The sequence below is a fragment of the Sprattus sprattus genome, assembly GCF_963457725.1.
Source record: "Sprattus sprattus genome assembly, chromosome: 9".
NCBI classification, from domain to species: domain Eukaryota; kingdom Metazoa; phylum Chordata; class Actinopteri; order Clupeiformes; family Clupeidae; genus Sprattus; species Sprattus sprattus.
Window position 1 is genome coordinate 27,848,398 of NC_137928.1, and position 15,691 is coordinate 27,864,088.

Consider the following 15,691-nt stretch of genomic DNA (forward strand, 5'->3'; position numbering starts at 1 on the left):
TCTGTTTTTTTTTTTCTATGTATGCACATCTTGGCATATGAAAGCATTCACCTTCAAATGTATGTATTTTAACATTTTGACTTGCCTGGTTTAGCATGTAGTTCTGTTGTAAGGTTTATTTTTTTCTGGGACCATGTACAGTACTGTATACAATGGGGCAACTTCTCAGACCTCTTCCCACATTGATATTATATATACATGATGTGCGTTTTCCCTATGGAGAAAGTTAAAGTTGTATATAGCCTGTAAACTTGGGGCTGCATTTAGATCTAACTGTCCATTGTGCTAATTCTAAAGAGAACTGTATGAGGAAAAACACAAAAATGAATACAAGAGAACAAAATATGAAGATACTTAATAAATCTTGTTACGTTTAACAGCTTTGTGAGTGTCTATTTGTTTATTTTTAGGTTAAGGGCTATGTGTTGGTTAATAGTATGCCGTACAAGGTCATTTAAAACACCATCAGAAAAATAGATGAAGCAGGTTGAACCAGTTTTGTTATACATGGTGTGTTCTCAGAGGAAAATGCTGATTATTTGCACCACTATGCAACGATTTGCCACTTTGAGGTATGCTTATAACGAGCAACTACTTTTGATATCTAAAAATGAATTTAGCTGGAATATGGTCGTGGCCGTGTGCACACCTCAGACAGGACAGGAGGGAGACATGAAAAGCTAACTTCTAACAGTAACTTGAATTTACATCCTTGAAATTGCATCAGTTATATAAACTAAATAAAATAACTAATATTTTTTAACACAATAAGTAATTGATTTTTAAAAACATTTATTACTATAAAATCCAATCATATTGCTTTACATACAATCATTTTAAAAATTCTGTGTCACAATTGTTTTTTGGAGTAGCAGCACTTTGGGAGTGTAGTTTGGCCATAAAACATCAGGAAATGATAAATAACTACAGCCAGAAAGTACAGTAGATATAAACAAACATAATCTCACTAACATACTTCCTAAAAGTTTAAAGTCTTGTTCCCCTCTCCTCTCCACTCGCTAATTGGTTAGACATGGGTTGTCTCCACGTAAGGCGTTTGGGACCACAGTCCCTATCCCCATCCTCTCCACCTTCCACTGAGACCGGCTCTGTGGAGGTCACCTCAAAGACAGAACCCTGGTACCCATGGCCGTCTTCCTCCGGGGCTGGGGCAGGGGCTGGATCTGCGGTTAGAGTTGGCACGGCGTTGAACATGACGAACCCCACGAGGATCGCCACCAATGACACAATATACAGCACGGAGAACTGCAGACATAATATGGAAGCGAGGGTCACCAGGGTCATCACACCTCCTCTTCTCAAACAAACATTGAAAGTACAGACAAATGTTGCGTCAATCTGAACAGATGTTATGCGCCATTTTGTCTAAAGGAGGTCAGTCACGCACCGCCACAGCGTATTTATTCACACCAAGAGAGAACCTCTCATAAAGGGAGTAATGGTACTTTGACCCAGTCTTGAAACAGTGGCAGATGGCTTACACATTAAGGTGAGATAAAGTAAAGTGTCCTCAGTAAGTGTCAGCGTGACCTTTGAGGAGTGAGTGCTTTTGAATTATCACAGTTACTGTGTCCATGGCAGAAAAAAGGACAGGTGACAAGGCTGGTTCAGGATATCAACTACTGCCATCATCCTAGTCCTAATTCTAACATTAATAACGACCCACCACCCCCCTTCATAAGACAGGCCTTACGTCCTCCTGCATTTAGTTAGCAGTACGAGGTGTCTACTAGGGCATCTTACTTACAGAGTAGTGGAAGAGGAAGAGGCCGAAGAAGAGGCTGAACAGGTCAGCAGTGAGCAGGGAGAGGTTGACTGCAGTGGCGCTGGTCATCCTGACCACCACGGGCATGCAGCTGTACAGGATGTACATGCAGAGGGCAAACCCAGCCAGGAGCAGAGCTGAGAGAGAAGGAGAAGCATGCCACCGTTAATGCCCATGGTTTGGTGCATCTTGGTCTTTGTGGTCAATCAAATTGAACGATGTTTCCAGAGCTCTTTGTGCAAACTACAATTCTTTTTTCAGGCATTTTAATGCATTGGTTAACTTGTTAGGGCCTGCCTGATAAAGACAATCAAGACATACCAAATGTACAGTAATATAAGGACAGTTTAGTCATGCCTTCATAGTTAAACAATCCCTATGTTATGCATATTTTTGTCCAACACTTAGAAGTGCACCTTTATAGCCTGGATACCAGCCTGAACTCCGCCCACAAAATTTTTGGTCTGGGAGATTCAGTCTGGCTTTGAGCTAGTTGGGAGAGATTCAAGTCTTCGAAAAAGTCGAAAAAGCAATCTGACCACCAATCAAATTGTAAGGGCGGGCTTTATACGATGATGGACAGATGATCAACCAACGCTTGAGTTGAATTAACCGGTAGATTCGAACTCCAACCAAGATGGCCGCTTCTCGGGAGCTTAGTGGGGAATATTTTATGTGAATTAAGCTATCTACACAACTTTTTAATGTCTACATTGACTCAGTTAGTTGTGTATGTGCAACACGAATGTTGCAGAGTATTGTTTGTCTTAACTAAAGCTCTCTAAGCAGGCATATCTCAACAGATATTGACAGCGCATTCATTTTGAAAGAGGAACAGAGAAACGCGATCAAGGTATTTGACGGTTGAAAAGATGTTTTTGCCGTCCTTCCTACGGGATCAGGTAAACGTTTAATCTATCAGATGGTAATACTACGTTGCTCTGATTTGGCATTTTCTTTCCTGGTTCGTTGAAACACGCCCCATAATCACAGCCCAATGGGTCAGGATCAGACTCATATTCTGACTAGAATTATGAGTATGACATCGTCAGGCTAGCACCTTTAACCTTTACATTGCAAATTCATTCATGACGGCATGCTGATTTATAACTATAACCACATCCCATTACACTGATTAAATTAAATTAAATTAAATGAGATCAGATCTGTTTCTATGACTCAGAATGCAAAGATTCACCAAGTTTCCAGTTCCACTGGATGTTAGCGACAGCATCGTGCTCCAGAATAGCCCTACAAGGTCAAACAAGGCAGGGCTTAGACTAATAAACTAATACATTCATTATTTCTTTTAAACACACAGGAAGAAACAAACACATGGATGGAATTATGTTGTTTTAGAATTGAGTTACTTGACATGGTAACTAATACGGATTACAACGTGTTAGGTGTATTTGTGTTTTTAACGGAGTTCTGTGAGAGATGCCTTACATTTGGATCCCACTGATGAGGGTGCCAAAGAGGCCCACCATGCCCAGAAACTCCACACGGCTCAGGTTCTTCACCGTGTACTCCTGGCATACGTTGGACACGGCATACAGGCTGGCACTGATCAGCACCAGACCGTCTCCCAACAGAATGTTTGCAGCTGTGCACAGACAGACAGACAGACAGACAGACAGACAGAATACACATATATCTTAGAAGAAATATGTTTGGTAGCACTTTACTCGTATAGTCTGCCAACAGATGGTTTGTTGAAATTCAAGATCAGTATGTCAATTTGCTGACTGAACAACACCTTTCCCAAACCCAACCCTTAACCTCAAACATAAACTGGAGTCAGAGTTTCAGCAGACAGTCTGTTTATAATCTGAGCATCTGTAGGTCATCTGGAAGGGACTATCCAAATAAAGTGTGACCACACGTTCATCAGTAGCATTCAATAACATGACACTAATCACTACCCAGCAGTAGAATGAGCATTAGAATGAGCTGTGGCTACCAACATTCAATGTCACTGTTTATTACCTTTTCGTTATGTTGTTCTTATAATAATTCATTCATTATTATAATCCTTCCAAATAAAGAAAGAGGAAGAAAGAGAGAAGGGGACAGGAAATAATTTGAGACAACGCCTCTAATTATTATTCAAATTGAAATGACACCTCTTCGCAATAAGGTCATCATGGTTATTGGTAGCCCCATTTAGAGTATGATTTAGAGAACATGATAAACCAATAAAGAGGGATTTAGTCTTTGTGATACATTAGAGCATATTTGAAGGACAGTTAAAACCCTATAAAAACATTTAAGAACAAAGCATGTCTCCTCACATGATCCTTGGTCCCTGCCAGCGAGGAGGTCTGCTCCCACCATGGTCCCTACGCCCACCAGACATACGGTCACAGCCACATAGTGGACCGGTCTGAAGCGCGTCTTCAAGAAGAACCAGGACAACACCATCAGCACTGGGATCACAAAGCAATCTAGAAGCTGGAGACAAAGAAAGGATATTACGGTCTTCCAACCTAACCCACGTTCACAATGGATATTACAGTCTTCCAACCTGACCAACCTTCACAAAGGATATTACAGTATTCCAACCTGGCCAACCTTCACAATGCCGTTGCAAGCTATTACCTAATTACAGTACATCTTTTATGTTTATTCATTTTGATGAATGCGTTTAAAATGTAAAATGCACTACGAAATATGCAAAACACCTGTTTGACATGAATTGCATATAATTTGATAATAAGTGCTTACCTGTATGCTTGTCAGCGTTGTGTACTGGTACGCTTTCACAACTGTGTAATTGGCCTGAACATCCGTCAGACCAAGTAGAAAATACTTCCACCATTTCTTTTTTAAAATCTGCAAAATATTGCCATCCCCTATGTTAAAAGAGAAGCAGCCTATGGGTTACTACAACAATAGAGGACATTGTATACATGACATTTAAACAGTGTCCATTCACAACTGTAAGGTTACAGGTCTTTAAAGTAGGGGTACATACAGTACTGTGCAAAAGTTTTAGGCAGGTGTGAAAAAATGCTATGAACTAAGAATGTTTTGAAAAATGTAAACAATAAATGTTTATTTTTTTATCCATTTACATGGTAAGACTGAGCACAGCAACAAGACACAACGTAGTTATACTGCATCAGCAGGGTCTCTCCCAGACAAAGATTTCAAAGCAGACAGGGGTTTCAAAATGTGCAGTTCCAGCTCTTTTGAAGAAGACGTTGAGGATCGTAGACGCAGTGGTCAGCCAAGGAAACTTAATGCAGCTGATGAAAAACACATCAAGCTTATTTACCTTCGAAATCGGAAGATTTCAAGCAGTGGCATCAGCTCAGAACTGGCAGAAACCAGTGGTACCCAGGTACAGACATTTACTGTCCGGGGAAGTCTGGCCAGAAGTGGTCTTCATGGAAGAGTTGCAGCCAAAAAGCTCTACCCCGACAAGGAAACAAGGCCAAGTGACTGAACTAAGCACGTAAACATAGAAACTAGGGTGCAGAAACATGGCAGAAGGTGCTCTGGACTGATGAGTCAAAATTAAAAATATTTGGCTGTAGAAGAAGGCAGTTTGTTCGCTGGAGGCTGGAGAGAGGTACAATAATGAGAGTCTGCAGGCAACAGTGAAGCATGGTAGAGGTTCCTTTCCAGTTTGGGGCTGCATTTCTGCAAGTGGAGTTGGAGATTTGGTCAGGATGAATGGTGTCCTCAATGCTGAGAAATACAGGCAGATACTAATCCATCATGCAATACCATCAGGGAGGCGTATGATTGGCACCAAATGTATTCTGCAGCAGGAACATAACCCCAAACATACAGCCAATGTCATTAACAACTATCTTCAGCTTAAAGAAGAACAGAAAGTCCTGCAAGTGATGGTATGACCCCCACAGAGCCCTAATCTCTACATCATCGAGTCTGTCTGGGTTTACATGAAGAGACAGAAGAATTTTAGGAAGCCTACATCCACAGAAGATCTGTGGTTAGTTCTCCAAGATGTTTGGAACAATTTACCAGCCGAGTTCCTTCAAAAACTGCGCAAGTGTATCTGGAAGAATTGATGCTATTTTGAAGGCAAAGCATGGTCACACCAAATATTGATTTAATTAAGAATTTCCTTCTGTTCCTTCACTGCATTTTGTTAATTTATGAAGAATTGATGAAAATAAACTGTTAACACTTCCATTTTTGAAAGCATTCTTAGTTTACAGCATTTTTTCACACCTGCCTAAAACTTTTGCACAGTACTGTATATCAGATAGGTAGTTGCACACTTAAATAAAGCTGTAAATTAAATTATATGAATGTACTGGGATGAGGCATAAATGCTGCTGTTAATATTGAGATAATTACCACATAAAAAAAATAAAAAAATAAAAACACGTTTATACACGTCACCAGTTGAGATCAGGTGTGCCTTGTTAAGCCTAATGAGGACTAATCTGTGTGACTCATGGGCACATAACTGGTCTGTGGGAGCCAGAATTCTTGCTGTTTGGTAGGGGTTGAAATACTTATTTTCCGCAACAAATGCAAATAAATCCAAAACTGTCATAAAATGCAGTTTACTGGATGTTTTTGTTGATATTCTGTTTCTCACTGTTAAAATAGACCTACCATTACAATTATAGATCACGCATTTCTTTGCAAGTGGCCAAACTTGCAAAAGCAGGGGGCCAAATACTTACTTTCCCCACTGTACATATATACATATATATCCTTTTCATTTGCTGATCAAGACTTATCATTCAGAAGAGTTTATGCCCCCTTTTTTAGCATTTCAAAATGAGGCAGTACCCAGCTAACAAAATGACGTCCCCTGAACGTCCCCGAAAGTTTGCAAGGTAACGTCCCCACAACGTCGTTTTGTAGGGTTCCCTAAAGGTCCCGGGGACGTCGCAGACAAACGAGTGGAGTTCGGCATTAAACATCCTATTTGTGTAACATCTGGACGAACAGGTTCTTTACCTCTCCTGCAGATTAAGATAGTCGTGTAGGTGAGGCACAGCAGGGAGTAATTGAGGAAGCTTTGCAGCATTGGTGTGTTCAACTGGAAGTCCGTGGCCAGGTACTGGGAGGTGACTGCAGTGCCACAGATAGCTGCTGAGAGGCCCTGGCCCATGGCAATGGCTTTAAACAGCTGCCTGGAATGAGAAGGCATAACACACACATTTAGAGTTCACTCTCTCTGTGGCTCACAGAGTGGCGCTTCATTTTTCAGGCTATGGGTGAATACTGGAAGCACATCCAACCGAACACTGAAACCACAGCACAGCAATGTTCACTTCAGGATATTGTCTTATCACTCTAATGATTCACCTTTAAAATCACTTCTCTTGGTCAATAATCACATTCTTAGTTTTCTCCAGTACATTAGCCTGGGTATAATTAGCTAGATTAGATGTACTACTGGCACCATTTAGTCTCAGCTCAGTGAAATGCAGTAAGCCTTGAAATGTAACCAGAGTTTCACAAATGCCATACTCACCACGTGAAGACATCTTTGAGTTTGTAGCTTTGGAGTCCACACAGCAGTCCTTTGCGCTCTGCGTTGGGCTCCTCGGGAGTCATCTTGTCCTCATCTTGACTTGTCTGTTCAGATGTCATTTTCACGGTGAGACCACACAGCCCCTATCTTAAACCTATCACTGACACAAAGCTACATCTTCTGTACTGAGGCTCTTAGTTGACTGTACCCGAACCTAATCATTAACGCCTTCTGAAAACACGGGGCAAAGAACGGTCTGAAGTCAACGCCGAGAGCCACAACTCCGCCTTGGTAACTGAAATGGCACTTGGTACCGAATATGTGAAAAGATTACTGAGCATGGATTATGTTCTGTTATTTTGCTCTGAATGACCGTGAGACTGCTGTGTGACCCTGTGTTATAAAAACATTCCCAACAAATGAGAGCTTGTATCTGTATTGTTGTAACTGTATAGCGTTGTTTGAATAACTCTTCAGCAAGTTTTACAAACTTCACTCCTTTCTCATGTTGAAGTCTTATCACTCCTGTATAAGACAGAAGGAGAAGGAAACTTGTGTACTTTATTCTCATTTGGGCCAATGTCAGCGTGTAAATACCAAAGGTACTTTTCTCCAAATACAGATTAAGGCAGTTATACTAACAGTAATCAGAGTCGGCCCCTAACGTTAATGTTTTTGTATGAGCCTGACATTTGCTCTGCAGATAGATAACAGGTTCCCTAACAGAAAGTCTGAAGCTTGAAGTTCTTTTCAAACCTTTACTTGGGAAGCACTGTAAAACTGAGTAGACATGCAGAATATTTTAGTAACCTCATCTCGTATCATTCGTTGATAGAATGCAGGCTGCGAGGCTCGCGTAAGGGCTTACGTAAAAAATTACGCAAGTCTAGAAAAAGGGGCCGACGCACGCAAGACGTAAGAAGTCGCGCAAGGGTCGCGCAAGGGGCTTGCGTGGCCTCTTGCGCTTGCGCTTGCGCTTACGCTTACGTAAGGAAGCATGAATCAGTCTTAAGGGCTTACGTAAAAAATTACGCAAGTCTAGAAAAAGGGGCCGACGCACGCAAGACGTAAGAAGTCGCGCAAGGGTCGCGCAAGGGGCTTGCGTGGCCTCTTGCGCTTGCGCTTGCGCTTACGCTTACGTAAGGAAGCATGAATCAGTCTTAAAGGCGGCTGCATGCTACAGCGTTGGGGGTTAACGGTTGCGCAAAATTTACTCGGTGCAGTTCATGCTCCCAAAGGTTGCGCGTGTTGTCATGAGCCTGCCATTTGCCTGGCAGATAGAAAGCTGTTTCCCTAACAGAAAGTCTGAAGCTTGAAGTTCTTTTCAAACCTTTGCTTGGGTAGCACTGTTAAACTGAGCAGACATGCAGACTACATTTGAGTAATCTCATCTCGTAACATTCGTTTTCTAAAAACAATCACATAGTATTGCATGTTTTACTGTGGTAGAAAATACGTTAGCTTAATGCTAACGTATATGGAAAATCCTATAGACACCGCGCTAGGTATTAGCATCAAGTAATTCACGTTAATGTTTTTGTATGAGCCTGACATTTGCTCTGCAGATAGATAACAGGTTCCCTAACAGAAAGTCTGAAGCTTGAAGTTATTTTCAAACCTTTACTTGGGAAGCACTGTAAAACTGAGTAGACATGCAGAATATTTTAGTAACCTCATCTCGTATCATTCGTTGATAGAATGCAGGCTGCGAGGCTCGCGTAAGGGCTTACGTAAAAAATGACGCAAGTCTAGAAAAAGGGGCCGACGCACGCAAGACGTAAGAAGTCGCGCAAGGGTCGCGCAAGGGTCTTGCGCGGCCTCTTGCGCTTGCGCTTACGCTTACGTAAGGAAGCATGAATCAGCCTTTAGCCGCTGCAGCTTCCGGAAGAGAATTCCGCATGGCTAAATCTTGCGCAGTCGTGGGACTTCTACAAGGAACTAGGGTGCCGAACTAATCAACCAGTTACATTAGGAATCAACACCACTAATCAGCTGGTTCGAAGGGGAAATATGAAGAAGAAAAACCACTCGTTGAACAGAACTGTAACGTTTTACATAGCTCTTCACTCTTTCCTGGCTTACGGTGTCACATTTGACCAACATTCAGAGACGTGACAGAGACACAGATATAGATGTAACTCTTATGTAACCCCTTATTTATTCAGAAATATAGTTTGCTAGAAGACATCTGCTATATTTGCGATTTTCCACGCTGGTTGCTTTTACAACGTTGCTTACGAATAGGTTCTTCTTAATTTTGACAACGTGTGCTGCAAGTGGGCGGTAACATTTCATCTTATTGGATTAAACATGTTCCGTCGATCAAAATTTGATTGAAACCGATTGGATCAGTTCGCAGTTCTCGCAAACGCAACAGACCACGCGATGTTTACAATGACATCACGCGTTTGAGCAGACCCAGTTGTAAATTAGACTTACCGATCTCAGCAGGGAGATGACCCATATAATCTATTCCCTACAGAATACCCTACTAAAACGACGTTCTACTCTTTTAACCACGACTTTTTCCACATTATTTAAGAGAGTAATTATCCAATGTAGCAGCATGTCCAACACGCTGTGCGTCCGTAGCCATGTCGGAGTTCAAATGTTCTTCTTCTTTAGATGTTTGGCCGATGGTACTTATTGTACATTCTGCCATCTGCTGGAAAAGTGAAGAACTACTATAGTAATATTATAGAAAACTATGACATTGTATTTGTCTCTGTTTGCACGTAAACCCCTTCATATTGAGTGTGATGCCTGCCAATCTGGGGATGGGAAGCCTTGGATGCGTTTTGTTTGGCTGGCATGCCAAGACCATTCCCATACCTAAAATCAGTATGTGTGGGGGATTTGTGTTTATATCTTTGTGTTGTCTGACTGCCACCTTGCTTATTGTCCTGAGATACCACATGTTGAAACGCATATCCCTTATTCTTTGATTCTTATCCATACTTTCCGTCAAATTCAGGGAATTGCTCCTCATGGTCCTGTATAGCTGTCAGTTTTGTGTTTGTGCACTCAAAAAAAACTCCCCTGTTCATACTGGCTCTGTAAATTGGCAACCAACCAAATGGCTCGGGCCGGACTACACACTATTCCAGCCAAACAACAGATTACTTCAGGCGCTTGAAAAGGAGGAGGGGAATTTGATTCTAGAGAGCTCATATATCAACAACCTTTTGCCATAACCGCTGACAGCAAAAACGTTTCACCTGTCATGCAATTCACAACCTTTTCCCCTCCCTGAATAGATTAGCAGGAAGATTCCACCTGTGCAGGTTCGATGGAATCTCACATGTTTCTACCAGTGTAGCATTAATAGAGCTTTCATAGAGTGGAACAGAAATGTAAAGGCAGATCTTAAAGGCCTTGGACTGTGGTCTGTCCAGTACACAAATATTCGTTTTAGAAGCAGTTCCATAACCTACACTATCCATCTTTAGTATTGAATAGTTGATACATATTTAACAGCAATGTGCTGTCTGTACCCCAAATGCTTCCTGACACAGGCCTGAATTCTTAACTTTCTGCCAAATGTACTCAGCATATTGCTGTACCCACTGTAATAATGTCAGAACTCTACAACAATAAGTATATACCCTCTCTAATAAAAACAAACTTGATTCTACCATGTTCCTTTGTAAAAAAAAAAAAAAAAAAAAAAAAAAAAAAGCATATTACATGAAGAAGTCCAGAGTCCTCCTTATTGAAAATAACAAAAAGCTTATATATAGCACCCCCTGTGGCATTATCAAAATTATCTCTGATCAAACAAACAAACAATCGATCTCCTTTTGAAAATTAAGCTATAGGAATGTATACACCCTGCAGTCTACATAAAGTTGATGGTGGGTGCATGTGTGTCCTGCAATTACCAATATCCTCAACATGGTAGAGGGCAGTAATGAGCTAAATATTTGATCGCCATCCTGATAATAGAAGAAGAAGAAGTTACTTTGTGTTGTCATGGAGGCGGCGGTTTTAAACTGTTGTAAAGCAGAATGTGTTGTTTTTGTGAAGGTGCTTGCTTGTCTGATATTACAGGCAGCATGAGTATATTAATTAGTAATGGCATTATTGAAGAGTAATATTATATGTTTTTGATGAACTGTTCTGAAGTTAAATGGAACGTTGCGTGCCTGGATTAATTTGACATCTTCCTGTGAGTTTAGCAACATGGCTAGCTATCAGCTAACGTTGGTGTTACTAACTCGACTGAAGTGAAATCGGGATTCTCAAGCACTTCAGGGTATCCAGCCGGCATACGTTTGTGTCTGCATTTACTCTTGCCTTTGAAATTACACATATGCCACGGCCAATTTCGCAGTGTAGGTCGAGCATAAAAAACTACTTAAACTCCACCGCTAACATTAGCTAACGTTGATAAGGTTATGTTAGCGCACCTATTTTAAGCAAACAACTCGTTAGATAAATGAACGCTGCCACATAAAATGTAGGCTAATTTGAGTTGCCTAGCGTTACTTAAACCAACGCCACTATGAGCTCAAAATTCCAAAGAGTTTCATTTGAAGACTTCAATGATTTAAAGGGGTCTTGGGTCCCTACCGAATCAGGTACAATTCGCAACACCCGGATACCTCCACAAACCAAGGTAAGTTAAAGGATAAGTTAGCGTTTGAGTAAGAATTAAGTGGTTCATGAGCCTTGTAGTTCCTTTGCAGTTGTTGTGTTTTTTGTGTGTGATGTATTTAATAAAGCATAATGCTATTAGTAATTGTATCTACTGTCTACTGTAGTTACTGTTGCCATCCCACTTAATCATGTGCACGAATGCACTATGTACACTTAAATATGTGCACATCCACGTGTTAAATAAGCATGTTTTCAGAAGAGTATCCTTGGAAGTTAGCTTTTAAAAGTCGCAGTTTCTGAATGTTGGTAAAATGTGACTATCATTGCAAGCAAGGAAAGAGTGAACAGCTGTATGTGAAACGTTACAGTTGCTGTTCAACGAGGCCATCCCGCTGCACCCCTCTAACCGTGAAACCCGCGTTGGGACTCCGGCTCCTATCCTAATAGAGAAGTTTGTGCCTCGGCCCACTGAGCATGCGGACGGTGACAGCTGCAACAGTTCCATGCGCTTCTCCGTGTTGTCAGAAGAACGTCTGCAGACCGCTGTCAGACTTGCTAAGAGAGACATAAGGAGAAGACGCCAACAGTCCCTCATCAACACCCCTCTCACCAGCTCACCTCGCAAACAAGCACTTGACCCTCAGGATGACTGCATTACAGACCTTCAGCAGGTAGCTCTTGTTCTCATCATTGTTCATTTGTTAATATGCGTGGAAGTAATTTAAATTTGATTGCAACATGTTATATTATTTTCAGAAGCAGAAGAAGGCTGCCTCTAAAGGACAGCAGGCCGTGGACATTCAGAGATCCGTGACCAGGTCAGGAGCGGAGGTGCTGGTGTACACCCCTCAGAAGCGCTCTGCTCCACCTGGACCTGCATACGGGCAGTCGCCTCCCACCAGGGACGCTGGGCCCAAAGTGGGCAGCAAGCTGAGCGAAGAGATCCGCAAGCTTCAGAAAGAGTTGGGGATTTGTGTCAAGAGGATCGAGCAACTGGCTAACAAAGGTATGTCTTTAGACAGGGCAATTTGATGTCTTTTTTTTTTGTTGCATTTGTGTTTCTGTACAAATGTTATTCCTTGTAGAGGCGAAATAATTCTATAGATTGAGTGTTTAAAGAAGCATTCCGGATCAATTGCTATTCGCTAACGATATGTTAGCGGCTAAAACGTCTCGGCTCCTTATGTAACCTCAGTTCCTTAAGCACGGAACAAAGATATAACAACGGGACTTGACCTAGTGTCATGGACCAAATCGAAGAACTTATTAATTCACGCCGATAGGCAGGGAGATGTGCGCCGTGCTCTGGCCCCGCCCCCACCGGAGCCCATAAATACCGCAGCACACGTCTCCATCTTCCAGGATCAAAATCTGAGCGTTGAAACACCCACCCAAAAGAAGAAAACACTGTATCACGTAACTATTGTTATATCTTTGTTCTGTGCTTAAGGAACCGAGGTTACGTAATTAACCGAGAAGAAACTGCAATATAACAACGGGACAGTTTCTATTAGCGCGTGCAAATACAGTGATTGCCATTTCACCCCAATTTTATTATGCTTTGCCCTCACAAAGGTTCAACAAGCAGCTGTTGGTGAACGTTCATAGTGCCTTATTTGTGCATGTGAACACTTACTAGCACTTCACCGTGCACATATGTCAAGGGAATCACTATCCCCTTGTTCATAGAGTCACCCCTTGGTTGGTTCGTTGCGTTGTGACAAGCAGAGGCAGATGAACCTATGTTTAATTAAACATTCTTACGTTTACCCTGTTCATGCATTCTACCACGTAGAACCGATGAAAGTATATCCCAAAATATCTCGTTGAATGCGCACAAAGCTTTGCGGGGGGGTCAAGAGACAAACTTGTATAAGACAACACTATAGCCTCCACTATCCAACAGGATAGGCTGGGTTTAGATAGAGGTCTGCCTTTTGCTTGCGCCCCGAAGCACACCAACAGCTGATCTGACCGTCGGAACGTTTTGGTGCGCTCTACGTAACCACGAAGAGCGCGCACCAGACACAATATATTCAATCGCTCCTCCTCTGCTGACGAAAACGGGGGAGGCAAGAACACTGCCAGCTCAATCACCTGATTGCGGAACGGGGATGTTACCACCTTAGGTGTGAATGCAGCATTCGGTCTCATCACTACCTTGTCCCCACCTACCGAGAACTGAAGGCACGATGGACTGACAGACAGGGCTTGCATGTCACTAACGCGTTTTGCTGACACCAGTGCCAATAACAGTGCCGTTTTCAATTAAACATATTTTATGTCCGCTGTCTCTAGGGGCTCGAATGGAGGCCCTGTCAGCGCACGTAATACAATCAGTAGTTCCCATGACGGTATCAGGTGCCTGTCCGGCACTCTGAGACGTCTCACACCTGCCATGAAGCGTGACGCTTATGGACGACAGCCCGGGGATTTATTATTAATTCCTGCGTGGCAGGCGGGGATGGCTGCCAGGTAGACCTTGAGAGTTGAAGCAGCCTTCCCCTCATCAAATAACTGCTGGAGAAATTCCCAGTGCGCAGTTGATAGGATCCTGTTGACGCTCAACACACCACTTCTAAAACCTGCACCACTTCAACGTATATAGAGACCGGGTCGAAGCTGCCCGAGCACTCTGTATCGTTGCCACCACCGAGTCAGACATACCTGAGGCTAGGAGCTTGTGCCTTTCAGGTGCCAAACTCTGAGCCGCCACAGCTCTGGCTGGGGATGCCAGATTGACCTGTGCGCCTGCGTTAGGAGATCCTTCCTCAGAGGTTGTTCCCAGGATGGCTGCACAGACATTCTGATTAGATCCGCCAACCACGGGTGACTGGGGCAGTGGGGGGCCACTAACAACAATTCCCTGCCCTCGACCGCTATCCTGCCTAACAGCGGTGGGAGAAGCCGGATCGGGTGAAATGCATACAGACGCATGATCGGCCACTGGTGGCTCAGCGCGTCCACGCCCAACGAGAACCACAGGGGGCAACAGGTGTTCTCTCTGTTGGCAAACAGGTCCACCTCCACTTTGTAAAAGCGCAGCCATATCTGTTGTACCACCTGAGGGTGCAGGGCCCAGTCTGTCGCCCGAGAGTTGCCCCTCGATAGTAGGTCTGCTCCGTAGTTGAGCTTGCCTGGTATGTGTACCGCCCTGTTGGGGAACCAACGCGCTCTTTTCCCTGTTTATGACGAAGCAGTCGATGCAGGTGTGCCACCACTAGATGGCAGTCCTGCACTACCGTTGACTTTGATCGCGCGCATATTAACCAGTCGTCCAGATAAGTGAGGATACGTATTCCTCGCTGTCTTAAGGAGCGATTGCTGCGTCCACGCATTTCGTGAATACCCTCGGGGCTAAAGACAGGCCGAACGGGAGGGCACGAAATTGGTATGCTGTTCCTTTGAACGCGAACCTCAGAAATCTCTGGTGTCTGCGGCAAATCGGTATATGGAAATATGCATCTCTGAGATCTATCGAAACGAACCAATCGTTTGGCTGTATGCACTGAATGAGCTTGCGTGGAGTCAGCATTCTGAACTTCAACCTTTTTAATGCCTTGTTCAATGTGCGTAGATCTAGTATTGGCCGATAACTCCCATCCTTCTTTGGGATGAGAAAGTACCGGCTGTATACCCCAGCGTTCGCCTCCTCGGGATGTACCACTGTTATAGCTCCTTTCTTGAGCAGTGAGCTTATCTCCTCCAATAGGAAACTCATCTGCTCCAGAGGCACGACTGATTGGATCACACCGCTGAACCTCGGAGGGGGGCGGGTGAATTGTAGTGCAAAGCACTCTGTAATCGTTTTCAGCACCCATGGTGGTGCTGTGCAT

General features: G+C 43.1%; 2 protein-coding genes across 2 annotated transcripts in view; one reads left to right on the plus strand and one right to left on the minus strand.

Moving 5' to 3' along the window:
• Positions 1-775: 775 nt before the first annotated feature.
• On the minus strand, positions 776-9,852 carry slc35f2l (info solute carrier family 35 member F2, like; the record flags this gene model as incomplete). Its single annotated transcript, XM_080845070.1, has 10 exons — positions 776-1,266; positions 1,769-1,923; positions 2,985-3,037; positions 3,236-3,392; positions 4,081-4,240; positions 4,514-4,641; positions 6,737-6,912; positions 7,257-7,360; positions 9,696-9,725; positions 9,832-9,852. 10 exons carry the CDS (start codon positions 9,850-9,852, stop codon positions 988-990), a joined length of 1,263 nt encoding a protein of 420 aa, XP_080701196.1. The 3' UTR covers positions 776-987.
• A 1,908-nt stretch (positions 9,853-11,760) lies between these two features.
• Positions 11,761-15,691, plus strand: part of kiaa0753 (KIAA0753 ortholog) — a gene marked incomplete at both ends in the record, with an annotated part of 48,470 nt that continues 44,539 nt past the window's right edge. The window contains 3 exons of the mRNA XM_080844936.1: positions 11,761-11,874; positions 12,224-12,526; positions 12,612-12,861. Coding sequence (XP_080701062.1) covers positions 11,761-11,874; positions 12,224-12,526; positions 12,612-12,861 — 667 coding nt within the window. The remainder of the gene's footprint in view (positions 11,875-12,223; positions 12,527-12,611; positions 12,862-15,691) is intronic.